At 45.7% G+C, this 18663-nt stretch overlaps 1 protein-coding gene and 1 non-coding gene across 11 annotated transcripts in view; one reads left to right on the top strand and one right to left on the bottom strand.

Annotated features, from left to right (window-relative positions):
- TGFBRAP1 (transforming growth factor beta receptor associated protein 1) overlaps positions 1–18663 on the bottom strand; it is a 69475-nt gene that overhangs the window by 26477 nt on the left and 24335 nt on the right. For 4 of the 10 annotated variants that reach the window (XM_042931866.1, XM_042931865.1, XM_042931867.1 and 1 more), the window contains 4 exons: positions 16633–16851; positions 15853–16554; positions 5331–5525; positions 2842–2996 (listed from right to left, as the gene is read on the bottom strand). In XM_042931866.1, coding sequence (XP_042787800.1) covers positions 2842–2996; positions 5331–5525; positions 15853–16540 — 1038 coding nt within the window. In that variant the 5' untranslated portion in view covers positions 16541–16554; positions 16633–16851. Of the gene's footprint in view, positions 1–2841; positions 2997–5330; positions 5526–15852; positions 16555–16632; positions 16852–17058; positions 17328–18663 lie in introns of those variants that run through there. The other 6 variants (XM_042931864.1, XM_042931868.1, XM_042931870.1 and 3 more) reach the window with 3 other exon arrangements.
- TRNAQ-UUG lies at positions 14775–14859 on the top strand. Its single transcript has one exon. It is a non-coding gene; the product is annotated as a tRNA-Gln (tRNA).

Genomic DNA, 18663 nt, shown 5'->3' with positions numbered 1-18663 from the left:
ACACACACAAAGGAGGCAGTTAAAATAATTCATACAAAATAGGAGAAGGGTCTGCATTGTCAGCAGTAGCAACAGACACTGGGAATATGGGGTGAATTCGAGATATTCTGAAGGTGTATTTCCAGGTCTGGATATATAAGGTTGCAGCAACCAGGAGACGGCAGGGAGCATGTTAGAAAGGAAGCAACTCCAAATGAGAAACTAAGATGACACTCGGATGACACCTGAGCAAGACGATGACTAATATGAGCCAAATATCGACTGGACATCGCTACTTGGTGAAAGGAGAGGCGAGGGAGAAAAGATCAAAGAACACTGCACCTTCCCATAAGAAAATGCTGCACACTTAACGTGTGCACATGTGTGTATGCAAAGAGGGGGCACCCCGATGTGTGGCCCACCTAGACACCCAACACGTCCACTGGGACAGCTCACGGGGCCGAGAGCAAGCAGGGCAGGGGCAGGCCTCAGAGTCTTGGAGGTCTGATCCTGACCCTTCTTAGCCCGGCCACCCCACCAGGAGCTGATGCACAGGCTGCAGAGGCAAGTATACTCAGCACAGCACCAGTCCTGAACTGAAGAGCTCTCTTCTTTTTGCCTCTGCTGCCCCCTGCTGAACACTAGGAGATTGGTCTCACTTTCAAAAATCAGGAACACAGGGAAGGAAACCATCAACAAAATCAAAAGGCAATTGACGGAATGGGAGAAGATATTAAGAACTGATCACACTCAACCCCCAAAAAACCAAATAATCCAGTGAAGAAATGGGCAGAAGACATGAACAGACACTTTTCCAAAGAAGACATGCACATGGCCAATAGACACATGAAAAGAGGCTCAACGTCATTCATCATCAGGGAAATACTAATCAAAACCACAATGAGATACCACCTCCCACCTGTCAGAATGGCTAAAATGAACAACTCAGGAAACAACAGATATTGGCGAGGGTGTGTAGAAAGGGGAGCCTCCCCTTTTTTTAGTAAACTATGAAGCTGTTTATTTATTTTTTCATTTTGAGATAGAGAGAGTGGAGGAGGGGCAGAGAGAGAGAGGGAGAGAGAGAATCCCAGGCAGGCTCCACACTGTCAGCACAGAGCCCAATGTGGGGCTCAAACACACAAACTGTGAGATCATGACCTGAGCCGAGATCAAGAGCCAGACACTTAACCGGCTGAGCCACCCACGTGCCCCAAAAGGGGAGCCCTTTGGCACTGTTGGTTGGAATGCAAACTGGTGCAGCCACTCTGGAAAACAGTATGGAAGTTCCTCAAAAAATTAAAAAGAGAACTACCCTACAACCCAGTAATTGCACGAGTAGGTATTTATCCAAAGGAGTGTTATCAACAATCATCAAATTACGGGAAGAGCCCAAATGTCCATCAACTGAGGAACGGATAAAGAATTTAGTATATGTATACTATGGAATATTACCCGGTGATCAAAAACAATGAAATCTTGCCATTTACAACAAAGTGGATGAAACTAGAATGTATTATCCTAAGCGAAATAAGTCAGTCAGAGAGAGACAAATATATGATTCCACTCATATGTGGATTGTAAGAAACAAAACAGATGAACATATGGGAAGGGAAGGGAAGGAAAAGATAAAAACAGAGAAGGAGACAAACCATAAGAGACTCTTAAATACAAGAGAACAAACTGAGAGGGCTGATGGATGGCCTCAATGGGTGATGGGCATTTAAGGAGGGCACCTGTTGGGATGAGCACTGGGTGTTATATGTAAGCGATGAATCACTAAATTCTATATATGTTAACTAACTTGGACTGAAAATTTAAAAAGTCGGGAATAAAGAGGGAAGGCTCATCAATCTTTCAACATAGAAAAGACAGCCTCTTCACTTTGGTGAGCACAGCATAACATTTAGAGAAGCTGAATCCCTATGTTGTACACCTAAAAGTAACATAGCATTATATGTCCACTATACTCAAAAAAAAAAAAAAAAAAAGCTCTCTTTCATACCCATAACCATAAATTACACGTCTGGTCTTCTTTCATTTGACAGCATAAAGCAATTGAGGCCAGAAGGCATTACTTCACTCCACAACAATCACTTAGTCATGTGGAAATCTGACTGCTGGGTAACCATCAAGGGATCATGATTAAGTCATGAGAACTTTTCATGATCAGTTTCCATATTCAATGAAGCATACACACACCCTACTATGTTTCATTATTTTCAAATATGTAGAGTAATGTGAACTAACTAACGACTGACCGAGAAGCAATTTTTAGGGAACCTGATTCCACTGGATGTAAGAATACCTTATGATTCTTGGATTGGTTTTATTTATCATACCAACCACATTAAAGTTGGTGCCTCAAGGGCATTAAAAGTGTCCTTCTATGGAAATTAACCAGATGGATTTCTGCAGTCTTAGGTAGTTTATGAGCATGGCTCACAAAGCTTTTCCTATAGTTTAGATAAATCTAAACTTTTAAAATTGAACCCCATCCCAACAAACACAAATTCTAAATTAGGAGACAAACGAAGCTGACGTCGTTACCCTTTATGAGAACTATCCCCCGACCCCTCTCTGAAGGCCCACAGAAGAAAAAAGTTGACTAGAAACACAACGTGTTATATACGTCAGACACAGGAATTACTCGGCCTCTGTTTGCAGTGAGACCTTGGTCCAGCTGTCCGACTGCAACTTGCCTCCATATCTGTATGATGTGAACGGGCTGAGGAAGTAAACTAACAGACATGAAAGCAATCTTGTGGTGCATCGGGAAGGCCGACGTACGTTAATGAAATCTGAGTGTTTCTTAACCGGTGACTTGGAGGCATGCTTTCTTGTAACCAGCTAATTACAAACCTGAAATTTTTCTTTTGGAATGTTCCTCCGGGCTCCTTTGGCTAAAACCAAAGCCTCTTCCACTCTACGGCTTGCTAGAAGATCCTGTATTTGCTTTTCCAGGGGCAACGGAACCAAGATGTAAACTCCTTTACTTGTGGCGACAATCACTCTTCCTGGGAAAAAAATCAACAGTGTTGGAAAGAGAAAGAACACACGCTCTTCCCAATAGGATCGTTACGGATCTGATGACTGATTTCATCACAGTTCTCTCAACACAGAATCCCTTCAGAAATTATCAATTACAGTGCTTCTCTTTTCTTCCTCACATACTGCCAATGGTCAGAAAAAGTGGGGGGGGGGGACACTAATACCACATTTCCAAAGTACGAGACAGGCTTTTTTGCCGTTTATTCAAAAGTGTGGGTAAATTTAAAATCAGTTGAGTAGATACATAACATAAAGCCCAAAGAAGCTGTACAGATCAATTATGGCAAATGATCAGTGAAGATTATGATATACTTCCCCTAAAATGTTTTTTAAGAATTCTTTTCTTTCCATGATAGTTTATAGGAAACTAAAATTATACGACACAACATTCTGAACCGTACTTCATACTCACCTCCCACCCTAATATGCCCAGGTCTTGGCGTGACCTCAATCACTTCCTTGCAGCCCCATGAGTTCACTTGACCTGTGGCCAACCCCATCACCCATCGCCCTCGTTTTACTTGGGAAACCCGGTGCAGACAGTCCACAAAGCTAGAGCTGCAAAGCAAGTTGCGCTCCAGCTCCGAAGCCTTGAGTTCCGCTCCCGTCTGGAGATGCTCTTGAAGCAAACCATCACCTGTCCGCAGCAAGCAACAGAACGATCTTCTCTTCCTGTCTGAAGGATGACTGGGTATCAGCCAACCCTTCTCTGATCCTCCGCTTTTCTCTCCCGGGAACCCACTGTTCCATTCTGGCCCCACTGCCTGAAGGCCTCATCTTTCCTTGCCTGGATTACTGTCACATCTTCCTAAGTCTTTCCGCTCTGCTCTCTTGTCCAGGTTATTTACCTTCTATATCACGGCCGAAGTAACGTTTCTCATACTCAGAGGAGATGCTGTCCCTTCTCTGCACTGGGGTCCCCTTTCCCAAGGAGTCTCCCCTTGGTTGCACCTACGGTGGGTTATGTCGGCAGCCTCTATGTGCCTGTGACCCCGTGCCCACCTCTGCCACTCAATGTACACGGCACCGTGATATTGTTACGAAACACGCACTCCTGATGCATGTGTCAGGGCCCCCGACTGGATATGCCATGCTTAATGTGGAGGCCGAGAGTCTTAGTAAGTTTATATCCCCAGCATCCAGAACAGGAAGGGCGATGTTTGGTGACCTAACATCCTTAAGTGGCACGTGTAACATATAAATCTAGATCAGTTCCTGGTTTGAAGAAAATATCATATAAGGCATTCATAGGACAACTGGGGAAATCTGAACATGGCTCACTTTCTAAGGTGAGAAAAGGGCTTTGTGGTTACATGGGGAAATACCTTAATTCTTAGGAGATTGCACACTGAAATATTTCGGATTAAATGGCATGATGTCTTTTACTTGTTTTTAAGTAGCTCAGCAAAATGTTTACAAGTGTTGAGTCTAGGTCAATGGTACATGGTGCCTCACTTTGTTTTTCTTTCAACTTTTCAGTACATTTGAAAATGTTCATAATAGGGGCGCCTGGGTGGCTCAGTCGGTTAAGCAGCCGACTTCGGCTCAGGTCATGATCTCGTGGTCCGTGGGTTCGAGCCCCGTGTCGGGCTCTGTGCTGACAGCTCAGAGCCTGGAGCCTGTTTCGGATTCTGTGTCTCCCTCTCTCTGACCCTCCCCTGTTCATGCTCTGTCTCTCCCTGTCTCAAAAATAAATAAAACGTTAAAAAAAAATTAAAAAAAAAAATGTTCATAATAAAATTTAGGAAAAGTAAAATAAATCCCTCACCCAGCTCACGGCTGCACACGAGGGGAGGTCCCTCCCGACTGCCCGGGTCTGCCCCAGCCTGGTGTCATGCCAGGCCTCCTCATGCGTGATGTACTCCAATGACACGGAATTGCCTGCATGTCCTGAAGCCCAGGGCTCCCTCTCAGCAGGCACCTTTCTCTCTACCTGAAGGTTCTTTCACACCAAATCTGCTCGGCTGACTCCTACTCATCTTCAGAGGTTTGGCTCAAATACCATCTCCTCCAGAAAGCCCTCCCTGATTATTTCCAGGAAACAATTCCTCCTCTGCTCTCCCAATTGGCCTTGCTTTGTGTTTATCAAGCTCTTAAACTGCCGCAGCTATTTGTTCAGATATCCGCCTCCCTTTAACCTCGGGGCCCCTGGGGCACAGAGACTGCACCACCGTCACCCGTGCGTCTTCCAAACTTACTATGAGGCCCGGCTCCGATGGACCCTTAATAACGTTTACTGTAGAAATGTCACAAGAGGGTTGATAACGAAATTCCATTATGATTTCTGTGTAAAGTGGTACCTTCAAAATCCTGGAGAATGTGGCCCTCCTTAAAGGGCAGGGTCTGCTTTTGCTGCTGGTCCAACATGCTGTGCACCGTGATGAATTCGTTATCCAGCGCTATGACATACGGGAAGCAGATGGCTGCCCCAATCACGTTCTCCGACCAGTGCACGGGGGCTCGCTGAGATATACCGGCAACCGTGGCAAACATGCCTATAAAAATAGGAAGGGTCAGTTGGGCCTCCAAATAAGTACGTCATTTTTTTCTGTCCGTAGATGTGTCTGGAGGCAGAACGCACACCACCCCCTCCTTCGTTATATTTCAGGAGAGGAAGGATGATGCCCTACGCTGCAGGTGTGAAAACCCCTACATGGCTTCATTTTTGTGTAGAAAACCACCTCCCCCTGAATGTCTACCTTGTATTTACTTCTAACTTAAAATGAACTTAGGGGCGCCTGGGTGGCTCAGTCAGTTGAGCACCTGACTCTTGATTTCGGCTCAGGTCATGATCCCAGGGTGGTGGGACTGAGCCCTGTGTTGGGCTCTGTGCTGAGCGTGGAGCCTGCTTGAGATTCTCTCTCTCTCTCTCTCTCTCTCTCTCTCTCTCTCTCTCTCTCCCCCCCTCTGTCCCTCTCCCCTGCTTAAGCTCTCTTTCTCTCTCTTTAAAATACAATTTTAAAAGATGAACTTGAAAAAAGTTTACATATACCCACACGAAGGTATATAAAGCACATGTCGTCACCTGTGGGGAAAAAGTTACCTCCAAACAATTTAAGCAGCTTCGCAAGCTCTCTCTCATATCCAGTCTTCCAACTGGCTTGCATCTCTAAGTTACAGCTCTTCCTTGTCAAATGAATACTGAACACTGTCACTCAGATATTTATTGAGCTCCTACTATGTGCCAGGCACTCCACAAGGTGTCCCATAAGGAGCTGGCCCTGCTCAGAGCTGAAGGCTACTACTGGACACACATACTCTACAATGCAGGGAGAGAACCAGATTTGCACTTCGAGACAGACTGCTGTTAAGTGTTTGTAAGTTCCACGTCAAATGACTGCTTATCTGTCTTGTACATAAAGCACCAAACTAGCCATTTCTAAATGAGCTACACATATACAGTCCACAGATACTGGGTTTACCAAAATTAATAGATTCATGAAGGAAAGTCAATTCATTTTAACTTGGTTTTCAAACGAGTTGACATAAAACACCTTTAAAATAGCATGCTGGTGCCTGCAAATCGTCAGCTGCTACTGCAAACGACAAATGGTTTCTACTAGACAGGATGGAGAGAGGGCAGGGGAGACACAGGAAGAGATCTGGAGACAGCTTTAAGATTAAGGACAAGGGGAAATATCTCAACTATACCATATGAGCAAAATTCCTAAACCCATGAAATCGTCAACTCACCTAAATTTTCTGTAGTTACAAAGACTGAAACATACTGCAGCCAACCAAGTACAGACATAGCTCTGTTCCTCTAAATTAGGCGGTTGCTGAAAATGGGTATCACACAGGACCCACAGGGGTGTATGTGCCCTGCTCTCAACGGACACACGCTGAGGCCCTCCATGAAGAACGACACTGCTCTGAACACTGCTGGGCCCTGCTTAACATGCTACTTACGGGCTCTGGGCAAGTGGTAGCAAGAACCGAAACTCTGACAAGAGGATAGAACACTGGGGTGCCTGGGTAGCTCAGTGGGTTGAGTGTCCAACTTTGGCTCAGGTCAGGCTCTTGCAGTTCATGGGTTTAAGCCCCATACTGGGCTCGCTGCTCTCAGTGGAGGGCCTGCTTTGGATCCTCTGTCCCCCTCTCTTTGCCTCTGCCCCACCTGCACTCTCTCTCTCAAAAAAGAAATATTAAAAAATTATTTTTTTAAAAAGAGGATAATACACTAAGCCTACTGTGTGTGTGTATGTGTGTGTGTGTGTGTGTGTTATGTGTCCCACGAAGGAGTTACAACTGCCTAAGGTAAACCATTCTGACCTTACATATTTCCCTTTGACCCTTCAAAGTCTCCAAAGATCATTTTGAAAAAGACTAACTCAGGGCGCCTGGGTGGCTCAGTCGGTTGAGTGTGCGACTCTTGGTTTCAGCTCAGGTCATAGTCTCACGGTTTGTGAGTTCGAGCCCCACATCAGGCTCTGCACGAACAGCATGGAGCCTGCTTGGGATTCTCTTTCTCCCTCTCTGTATCTCTTCCACTCCCCCTCACACTCTCACTCTCTCTCTCTTTCTCTCTCTCTCAAAAATAAATAAAATAAACATTTAAAAAAAAAAAGAAAAAGACTAAACACAGAAAGAGAGGCTATAAATTAGTAATTCACAAAAGACAAAAAATGCAAATGGCTGGTAAATTCACAAAGAGATTTTCATATTCATTAATAACCAGGGGCACAAATTTAAATGAAAAAAAAAAAAAGCAGTCAAAAAACAACTTTTATCCATCAGATTGGCTAAAGGTTACAGACTGATAACACCAGTATTGCTATAAGGAAAACACACTGTGGAGAATAATTTGGCATTATCTACCAAAACTGAATATACACTTACACTTTGTTTTATTGAAAAAATTTTTTTAATTATTTTTCTTTATTTTTGAGAGACAGAGAGAGACAGAGCTCAAGTGGGGGAGGGGCAGAGAGAGAGGGAGACACAGAATCCGAAACAGGCTCCAGGCTCTGAGCTGTCCACACAGAGCCCGATGTGGGGCCCGAACTTGTGAACTGTGAGATCATGACCTGAGCTGAAGTCGGACACTCAACCGACTGAGCCACCCAGGAGCCCCTGAGTATACACTTACACTTTAATTGATTCTACTCTTAAATCTAGCGCCAATTAGTAAGTACCAAGATGGTCACTGCAGTGTTTTTAGTAACAGCATAAAATTGAGTATATAACACATTAAAAGAATACGTGGCTCTGGCTGAGCGCATCACGCACAGAGAAGAAAGCTCACCTATTAACTGTGGATATAAAAAAAGGGCAAACACAAAGTAGCGATTTCAATTCAGTGAACTCTTACTACATGGAGCACAGAGATAGCTACCAAGTGATAGACCAGCGTTTCAAGGATTCACAAGTGGTGAAGGGGTACAGGGAAATTCGTAAAATAAAAATTACCACACAGGAGATAAAGACCAGGGCACAGAAAGGTGTAAAAAGCTTTCTGAGTGCTGACAGAGTTCAAGTGTAGACAGAGCCCACCGATCAAACAGCAGCCTGCACCAGGAAGGTGACCGGGACAGGGGGCAGCAGTGGGGGAGGGCATGTGTCGCCAGAACAGGGTGAACCCTGTCGGAAAGTCAAGTCGGGGTTGGAATGGGACGTGCGGGCTGTAGTCAGGCTGAACAATAAAGCGGTAAGTAACAAAACGTGTTTGTCACACGTCACAGGTGCTTCGGAAGGCCAACCTGGCAGGAGTGGGGACGGGGGCTGTGTGCAAGGAGCCGGACCCAGGGGAGGCCAGGAGGCTGCCCACCACCAGGAAGGAGGTCTCGGTCAGCCCAGCACTGGGGCAAAACGGAGGGGAAGTGACTTCCAGAGCTGAATCAGGGAACCTGGCATCTGACTCAGTGGGAACAAGACAGAAGGTGAGTCAAGGGCCACCATGCGGCTGTTGGCCTCGGGATTAACACGACCACGTGGAGTCTAAAATGAAACAGAGATTAGGATGCGGGTAGGAGGCGATGTTTGCACTTCACGAACTCAAGGTCACAGACTTCTGGGAGAGGGGAGACTGGGGTTTCAGCGCTTTCTCGGGCGATAGCAGCATGCTTCCTGAAGGGGAACAAATTGGTGCACTGAGCACATCCAAAGCCACAGCAGAATACAGGAGGACAGGACAGAAACCAGAAAACGTCTCTGCCGAGCGCAACCAAGGGCTGGCTGCTCCTGAGGCTGGTGAGGCCCCTTTGATCTCAGCTCTTTCCAAAGCAGGTAAGAAGTCAGGAGTTCAGTGGAGACACGGAAAACTCCACCGAGAAAACTCAGAGTTAGAAGGCGGAACCGATCAGTAAGAGCCGTCTGCTACTGTCCCAGAGGTAGACGAACTTGGGACCGAAGGCACAGGGTTTGGCGTTTCCAGTGTTTTACAGTAACAGAGAGGACATAATTACAGTCTGAACTGGCCCACCAGCTACATCGCCCAAGTATTCAGCCAGCATTAAAAAATGCTGGAGAGAAACCCGAGGTGCAGAGCTCTAGGAAGCATGAAGAATCTGGAATGAGGACTTAGCTTTGGAGGAGGAAATTCAGTTAGCACTATCCTGACTTTTCGGTGTGTTGAGAGCCAGCCAGCTGAAAAGAACCCAAGGGCACAGGTGCTGGCACGCCACTCAGCCAGGCACTTGGCCAATGTAACCCCCCGGAGGGACCAGCATACAGCGAGCCTGAGATGCTGTGAAACTTCCCGTCAAGTAACCGTGTTCTGAACAGCACACTCTCGTGGGAACGTGGACAGCAAGACGTGGTCCAGCCTCATCTTGGCATTAAATCCGGGTGACTGCATTTCCCGCTTATGGCTGGGTATCGCCCGACCTGGGAAGTATGCAGCGCAGAGGCCCTGACATGAATGTTCTCGAAATGAAAAGGGCAGAAACCAGAGGCCAAGAACAAAGGCTTCTACACACCCAAAAAGCAGAAGACATCACTAGAATAAAAGAGCAAAGCAAGAACTGGCAATTGAGGGGCCCAGGTCAAACAGCATAAGGTGCCACAAAACCACGTAGGAACAGAAGGCACTGTCATTAACACACACTAATTAATTATACACTTGCTAAGCAGGTGACAAATTCTACTGTCTCTATATTGTCAGAGTCAAGTGCAAATGTAACAAATGTGTAAATTGTACATCTTTTTAAAAAAAGCATTATTTTCAACTTGTGCACCCTTTAAATGTCAGAGGACCCCCTTCTCTGAGCTGGGAGCGGGGAGGGGGCCACATGGAGTCAGGAGTAGCTAAACCATCTGCATTTTCCAAGAAGGATTAGCAAAATACAGAGTTGAAAGTGACAGTGCTCAATCACAGTATGAAAATTTCAACCAAGTATTGCTGAAAATGGGAAGATGTAAGCTAACACAAAAAGGGAAGAGTGGTTTCTCAGGACACGGGGGGTGAGCACATACCGTCCTCAGGGAGAAACGAGAGCAAAATGAAAATATATGGCTTTCACCTGTTGAAAGGTGCATTTGCAGTCATTACACTCATTTATTTGAACTCAGTTTCTGAAGTCGCGTAACGATGGTGTGATGGCTGTGCCGTATACAGAAGCTGTATACAGGTAATGTATGAAAGCACTTACAAGTGACACTAGTCAAATGTTTTCACTATAAAGCCTTTATAACAGAAACAGTCAGCTACTGGTTTATAAGCAGGCAAACACACTGACAGAACAAAACAGAAAATCCAGAGACAGGCCCAGTGGCATAGATTGAGAGTGCATTAAAGGCAGCTGCCTAAATCAGTGATAGAAGGTGGGTTCTGCCATCAGTTTGTGGACATAACAGACAGTCATACAGAAAAAGATAAAATTGAATCCATTCCTTATACTCTGCCTATAAAAAAAAAAAAAGGAAGCCATAAAAGTACTAGCAGAAAACATGGGTAAATCTGTCCATAACCAGAAGAGAAGGAAACCTCTAACAATGACTCAAAATTGCTTGGATTGGTGGCTCAGTGGTAGAGTTCTTGTCTAATTATGACTCAAAATCAAGAAGCAATAAAGTGAAAAACAAGGTTAATACATTTGATTATATAGAAATGTTGAAGAAAAGCTTTTATGTACCAAAAACTGTAAACAAATATTTGAAACATACACCAGACAGGTTGGTATCTAAATACGTAAAGAACACAAAATAAATGGGGAGAGAAAAGAACAGATAATTCCCATCAAAAGAAATGCAAATGACTCTTAAATGTATGAAAAATGTTCACTCTTGCTCCTAATAGGAGAAATGCAATTAACTACATTGAGATCCCATTTCTTATGTCCAGACTGGGAAAAACACAAAAATCTGACAACATACTCCACTCTGTTGGCAGAGCTGAGGGGAAACAGGCATCATCATATGTTGCTGGGGAGAACAGAAAATGGGACGATCTTTTAAAAAAAAATTTTTTTTAATGTTTATTTATTTTTGAGAGAGACAGAGACAGAATGTGAGTGGGTTAGGGGCAGAGAGAGAGGGAGACACAGAATCTGAAGCAGGCTCCAGGCTCCAAGCTGTCAGCACAGAGCCCGACGTGGGGCTTGAACTCACGAGCTGTGAGATCATGACCTGAGCTGAAGTCGGACGCTCAACCGAGACCACCAGGCGCCCTAGAAAATGGGGCAATCTCTAATCAAAGGAATATGGCGATACCTAGCAAAAGTCACATGCATATCTACTTTGACTCAATGATCCTACTTATAGAAGGCATTCCCATAGATCCATCAGGAAAATACAAAAAGATAAGTCCTTATTAATACCATAAAACTGGCAAAAACCCATATGCCCCAATAGGGGATTTAAAACAACCATGGTGCCCCCACACGACTAAGGAGCATGCAACTGTGAAATGAGGAATATTTCTGTGTTATAGGGCAAAAGGATCTCCAAAATACATTAAAATAAAATAAAAAAGCCAAGAAGGAGGGAGATGCAAATGTTTACACATCTGTTTGTATTTTTCCCTTAAAAATGAAAGGATAAACCCTAAAAATAAAAGTTACCTACGGGAGAAGAAGAGAGTAAGTGAAGGAGACAGGATAGCAGTTCTCTGAATATACCCTGCTGCATCCACCTGAGCTGCAACCTTATAAATATTTACATGTAAAAATATAAAATAAAATAAAGCAATTCCTAAATATCCAAAGTAAAATAAAACAAATTAATCGAACTGTATATGCAGGTGGTGGCATAACCACACAGAGGGGAACTCTTCCAAGGGACTTTAGAACACAGTGATGTGACTGTACATTCCTGACAGGTTATATATGCCCTACCCTGAGAACAAAAAGAACTATAACAATCAAACTTTTTCTAGCCATTACACTATGGGAGCAATGGTGTCAGTATTGTCATTCTGTTGTGTGTCCTGTGAGATAAATCAAAGGAACAGCCATGTCGGGCTAGGGGTTTACTAAGATTTTTGGTGTGGTTGAAAGGAGATACAAGAATAGAGACAGATGAGGTCAATGCCCTTGCAGCCCTGAAGTGGTTCTATCAATAGGATCTCAGAATGGACTTTACCGTTAAAAAAATGCATCCTTCTAACCCTGTCCACTGAACAGACCTCAAAACAATGCACAACAAGCAGCTCTAGCACCCAGACTGTGGTCTCTAAACATCAGGGGTCCTTAGAGAAATGGCTGAAACCAGATCTAGGGCAGGAAATGCACAAAATGAACCTGGAACCCCTTGTCACACCAGAAGGCAAGGAAGACATCAAAGTTCCAGGGTCATGTGAAGGGGGCTCAGCAGTCAACCTGGATAAACCCCCACCAAGCACAGATAGATGAAACGTACCATATGGGTCTGAATCCATGAAGCGTAATGATACTTTTTAAAGTGTCATTCTGGAAGAGAAGGGATCACCTTCTTGTTCTGCCTGTCTTACACAATGTACCTGGGGGCGACCAAATACAAGAAGTTTTTCCTCACTGAAGCAATCTAGTTAAGGTATGGAGGAGGAATGGACAGAAACAGAATGTTGCCATTTAGCAACCGCCCCTGCCATGATTTAAGGATCTACATCTCACTCATCAATAGCTACTGACATCACGGAGAGAAAAAAAGAAACTACACAACCATATGGAAGTCCCACCACGAAGCCTTTTCTCTCCCCAAAACAAGCAATAAAAAACACTTGAATCTGATAAAACCTGTCATCCTAAGTACAGGCTGGCAGGAAACATGAAGGTCAGCCTGACGTAGTAAACAATATAAGGGGTTACAATCATCAAAATGCAGGCCGTGGGATGCTATAGGTGAAATGATCCAACCTCTTCAACAAAAAATTAAGGAAAAATCAAAAGGGAAGGAGGGAAGAGGACTCACAGACCAAGAGAAGCTTAACACATCAGTCAACTGCAGTATACTGGCCTCATGCAGAATCTGATTCAATCAAGCTGAAAAATAAACATATACTTAAAACATAAATTTATGTAGATAGGTATTTACATGTTTCTCTGCATATATGTAACCAACAGGAGAAATATGGCATGCCTTGATATTTGATGATATTAAGGAATTACTGTTAAAAATTTTTAGGTATGTAATGGTGTTGTGGCTTTCTTTCTTTTTTTAAATTTTTTAATGTTTATTTATTTTTGAGAGAGAGAGACAGAGTGTGAACAGGGGAGGGGCACAGAGAGAGGAAGACACAGAACCCAAAGCAGAACAGAGCCCGACACGGGGCTCAAACTCATGAACTGTGAGTGAGATTATGACCTGATCATGTCCCGAAGTTGGACGCTTAACCAATTAAACCACCCAGGCGCCCCTCTTTTTTCCTTTTTTTTAAAATTTTTTTTTAATGTTTATTTATTTTTGAAAGAGAGAGAGAGAGACAGAGCATGAGTGGGGGAGGGGCAGAGAGAGAGGGAGTCACAGAATCCGAAGCAGGCTCCAGGCTCTGAGCTGTCAGCACAGAGCCCGACATGGGGCTCGAACTCACGGACCGCGAGATCATGACCTGAGCCGAAGTCGGACGCTCAACCTACTGGGCCACCAGGCGCCCCTCTTTTTTCCTTTTTTAAGTGACTTAGAACTACATACTGAAAGGTTTATAGGTAAAGTGCTATGATGCCCAGGATGCTAGGATAATCGAGCAGAGGAAACGGTCAGGTGCATAAATCAAACAACTAGCAAGGAATGGGTACATTTGAGTTCATTATAATATTCTCTTTACTATATATATTTATGTAGGCTTTCCATAATACAACTTTTTTTCATTAAAATTGAAATTTTTGTTAAAGAAGAAGGTGGTTGGGATAAAGAATTTTTTCCCAGAAAGTAAAAATTTGAGCTATCAAGTCATGAAAAGCCACAGAGGAACCTTCAATGCATACTACTAAGCGAAAGAAACCAATGTGGAAAGGTAACATGCTGTATGACACTCTGGAAAGATCAGTGGTTGCCAGAGGCTGGGGGTGAGGGGATGGACAGGTGCAGTACAGATGGTTTTAAAGACAATGAACATACTCTGCATGGCACCATAAAGATGGCTCCATTTGCCCAAACCAATAGAATGTACAACTCCAAGAGTGAACCCCAATGTAAACGTGGACTTTGGGTGATGTTAATGTATCAGTGTAGATTCATCCATTATCGTAAGTATACCACTCTGGAGGGGGATGTGGATAGTGCAGGAGGATGTGCACGTATGGGGGCAGTGGGCATATGGGAACTCTGTACTCTCTGTTCAGTCTTGCTGTGAACCCCAAATTTCCTTAAAAAATAAAATCTGTTGGGGTGCCTGGGTGGCTCAGTCGGTTAAGCGTCTGACTTTGGCTCAGGTCGTGATCTCACGGTTCGTGGGTTCGAGCCCCGCGTCGGGCTCTGTGCTGACAGCTTAGAACCTGGAGCCTGCTTCGGATTCTGTGTCTCCCTCTCTCTCTGCACCTCCCCCACTCGCACTCTCTCTGTGTCTGTCTCTCAAAAATGAATAAATGTTAAAAAAAAAATTTTTTTAATAAAAAATTAAAAAAAAATAAAATCTGTTTAAAAACCTAAAAATCAGCCAGTGTTCGCTCACTAGCTCATGACCTCAACTTTTGTTGTTACCAGAAAATATGTTTGTGCCCATCACTCTGAAATGAGACACCTACACCCAAACTATGGTTAGCGAGTACCAGCGGTCAGGGGACCCGCCCTCCCCAGCACCTGTATGTCCCAGACGCACACTAACGCTAAAATGAGCCATCCACGGCAGAAAGAAAGTACAAGCCACCCATGCCATTAACCGTTCTGAGTCTTAATTTCGATTAGGCAGCACAGAGAATTAGCAAGGCCATACAACAGAGCCCTTTTCAGGAGCTAGCTACAAGAAACTGTGGTGGAATCAAACTGCAGTCGATAAAATTGGGGACAGAGCACTGAAGTTTTCTCATTTGAAAATGCCTCCGAGAGAGCTCAACTCCTCTTTATAAAGGAAAGTAAAAACAATCCACTGACAAAGCCACACGCGTGAGAAATTCGTGTAAGGCAGGCTTACAGACTCTTATTTGGTAGTTATTTACTTTGAGGGATTTTCTCCCCGGAGCCACCTGCAGGCTCCTCTTTGGCACGAAATAAGGCTGGCTTTCCTTTATAATGGGCCTCCATTTATTCCATTAACCCTCCATTCACAAAACAATCTAAGGAAGCTGTAGCAAATGCTGGTTACGCGGTTCTGTTTGTATCTTGCTACATATCCTCAGTGTTGCAAACACCCTTTAGGAGTGTAGTATCTATCGTCACAGCTAACCGCTCCCTCTCGGATCTCCACAAGGGTTCACGGAGATACAGCAAAAGGAACGGACAGACGGGAGGTGAAGGTTGGCGGGGGCTCACCCAGTCCTCCGGGGCCTGCCAGGAGGAACTCCTGTCTCCCGATCCTCTTGACGATGGGTCGCTTCTCGTCGCTGCAGTAAGGAAACAGGTCCTGGGCGACGCCCGTGTTGTAGTTCAGGATGATGTACTGGGTGGTCAGAGCCAGGCACAGGAAGTGGCCATCCACAGCCACGGCCAGGGGCTGCTCCGGCGTCGACACCTCCCTAACGATCTGAACCCGGTCCTCGTACACCAGGAACACCTGGATGGTCCTGCGCTTGACCGAGATGATGCAGACTTCCACACAGAACGGGTCTCCGCTCACGGGGTTCTCATTCAAGGCCAATGCCACGGCCCCTTTGATGCGAGCCCCCGAGGGGACAGGCTCCAGGCTCATCATGTTGACCAGGGTGATGGAGTTGTCACAGAGCACCAGCAGCCTGTTGAGGGCCGAGGCCGCTCGCAGCTCACTCACTGGCTTCCTGAAGCCCAGGTGCCGGTGCAGCTGCTTGGTGGCAGAGAACGTGGCTGTCCCTGCGGGCTGCGCCCTCTCCTCCAGCAGGAAGTGGTAGACGATGCAGTCACTGGTGCCCACGTACAGGTTCTTGCCACAGCACTCCACGCATTCGATGTGCCCCTGCTCCTTGTCACCTACCAGCAGCTCCCGCTCCACGGCAGAGACCAACGTGAAGGCCTTGGTGCTCATCATGTCTGCTGGCCGACCTGCGGGGAGAGGGAAGGGAAGGTTAATTCAGGGTAACGAACAATAAGCAGAACCATGGCAGGTCACAGGGAATGTACCTGATTCCTCAGTTACAACCTCAGTGAAAGGAAACCATTCGACACTGGTAAGAAACAGTGCAGAGAAGAAAAGCTCTCCTTCCTGGTCTCCTTCCACCAGGCAAATGGGAGACCCCAGCAGGAGAGCACACGCGTGTGCTCCTAATTGAGGCCATCCTGCCCATTCTCAACCCAGCTGGGATTTACACGGAGTTTCCTCATTGTTCTTGGGAGATGAACCTGCAGGCGGAAGACAAGCACACGTATTCACCCGGAGACAACACGACAGAAATGTTTTCGAAAAAGGCAAAAATGATCCTCATTAATCTTCCCCTGAGCTGCTCTGGCCCCTTTTTAGCATTTAAGGGAATGGTGGGACGCAACTATGCCATGTGGTTAAATCCTGCCCCTCGGATCTTGTCAGAAACACGGAGGCAGGGACCACACCTTGAACTCCTCTGGGTTCTTCCCAGCACCCTCTCTGGCTCCCCGAGGAAACGTGTTCATGCAGAGTGGTAAAGACGTGCCTCAAATCTCCGTGTCTGGCAGGTAAGGAGGGGGGATACCTAGCAGGTTTGTGAGAAGGTCACTCGTCAGTTCACAGATGACTCCCCCTGCACGACAGACTGCCCCGACCTCTCAACCCTGCCCCGACCTCTCATCCCTGCCTTCCTACTTCCTCCTCTCAAGAGGACTCTGGTTTCACGTGCCACAAAGCTAGAGGCAGCAGAAATGAGCGAGATGGCCTTTCCCTGATCTCTTGGCCAGTAGGAAGGCAACTCACACAGGGTCCCCGATCTGCTCAAGCAGGAGGGAGAAATCTAGTTCCAAAGCAACGTACAGTTAGGAGAGGCTGGGTGGACTTTTCCATCACTCCAGGCTGCCCAGAAGTAGGGCTGCCTCCAGACAGACTAAATTCCTTAATCCTTTGAGGCGTTCTAGCCAAGGCTGGAAGACCTCTGGAAACTATTCAAGAAAGAATGGAGAATGCTATGATTTCTCATACCGCCCCCCCCCCCCCCCCCCCCGGTCTACAGGGGCAGCAACAGCTGCATTCCGGTCCTTTTCCTTGAGTCAGTAAAATCCCCAGGGAGGAGGGTATCTCAGGTCTGGGGATGAGGTGTTTCCACTGGACACCATCAGAGTTATCTTCCTGTCCCCTACTAGCTGTGTGACCTTGGAAAAGTCACTCGGCTTCTCCATGCCTCAGTTTCCTTGTTTGTAAAATGAACGTAATAATGGCACCTACTCCATACAGTATTTTGAGATTTAAGGAAGTCAGCTCACACGATATACTTCCTGTCTGGCACATGGCAAGTACTCGATACAAGATTGTGATCTAATCTTTAATACATCCCTCTCAGAGCCCCAGCCTACTTTCAGTTTTTATTTCCCAAGCTGCGCACCAAGAAATGAAATAATGCTGTCTTCTGCCCTTAGCTACGTATAACCTGTGTCCATCTCCTCTGAAGGACAGACTGAAACATAAGCCAGACACTCACTCAACACACAACCTCCTCCAGCCCAGGCAGTTTCATACTCGTTTACGCAAGCTCATCCTCGCAGAGACTATGGAAAAGAGGCAAGAAAGTAAAGCACGAAGCTCAGAAGGCACCACAGAGAAGGAATCGTGTCCGTCTCTCTGGGGCTGAGGGAACTCACAGGGTCCCAGGGACAGTCCAGGGTTGAGGGAAAAGCAGGCTTCAGTCTCTGACACCAACAGTTTTTTAACACTACCATCCATTTGTCATGACCAAAAAGAACCACAAAACTAAACCCAGGCGATAATTTTTTTTTCCATTTCAACACCAATGAATGGTAAGTCTGTGAAAGCTAAGTATTATGGAACACTTCTGCCTTCACTGATTCATTAATAAAGGCTATCCTTTAAAATGGCAAGATACGGGCGCCTGGGGGGCTCAGCAGGTTAGGCGTCCAACTTCGGCTCAGGTCGTGATCTCACGGTTCGTGGGTTCAAGCCCCGTGTCGGGTTCTGTGCTGACAGCTCGGAGCCTGGCGCTTACTTTGGATTCTGTGTCTCCCTCGCTCTCT

This window comes from Panthera leo, chromosome A3 (assembly GCF_018350215.1).
Source record: "Panthera leo isolate Ple1 chromosome A3, P.leo_Ple1_pat1.1, whole genome shotgun sequence".
Lineage (NCBI taxonomy): Eukaryota > Metazoa > Chordata > Mammalia > Carnivora > Felidae > Panthera > Panthera leo.
Note: the sequence above shows the minus strand (reverse complement) of the source record. Positions and strands in the feature narration are given on the sequence as shown.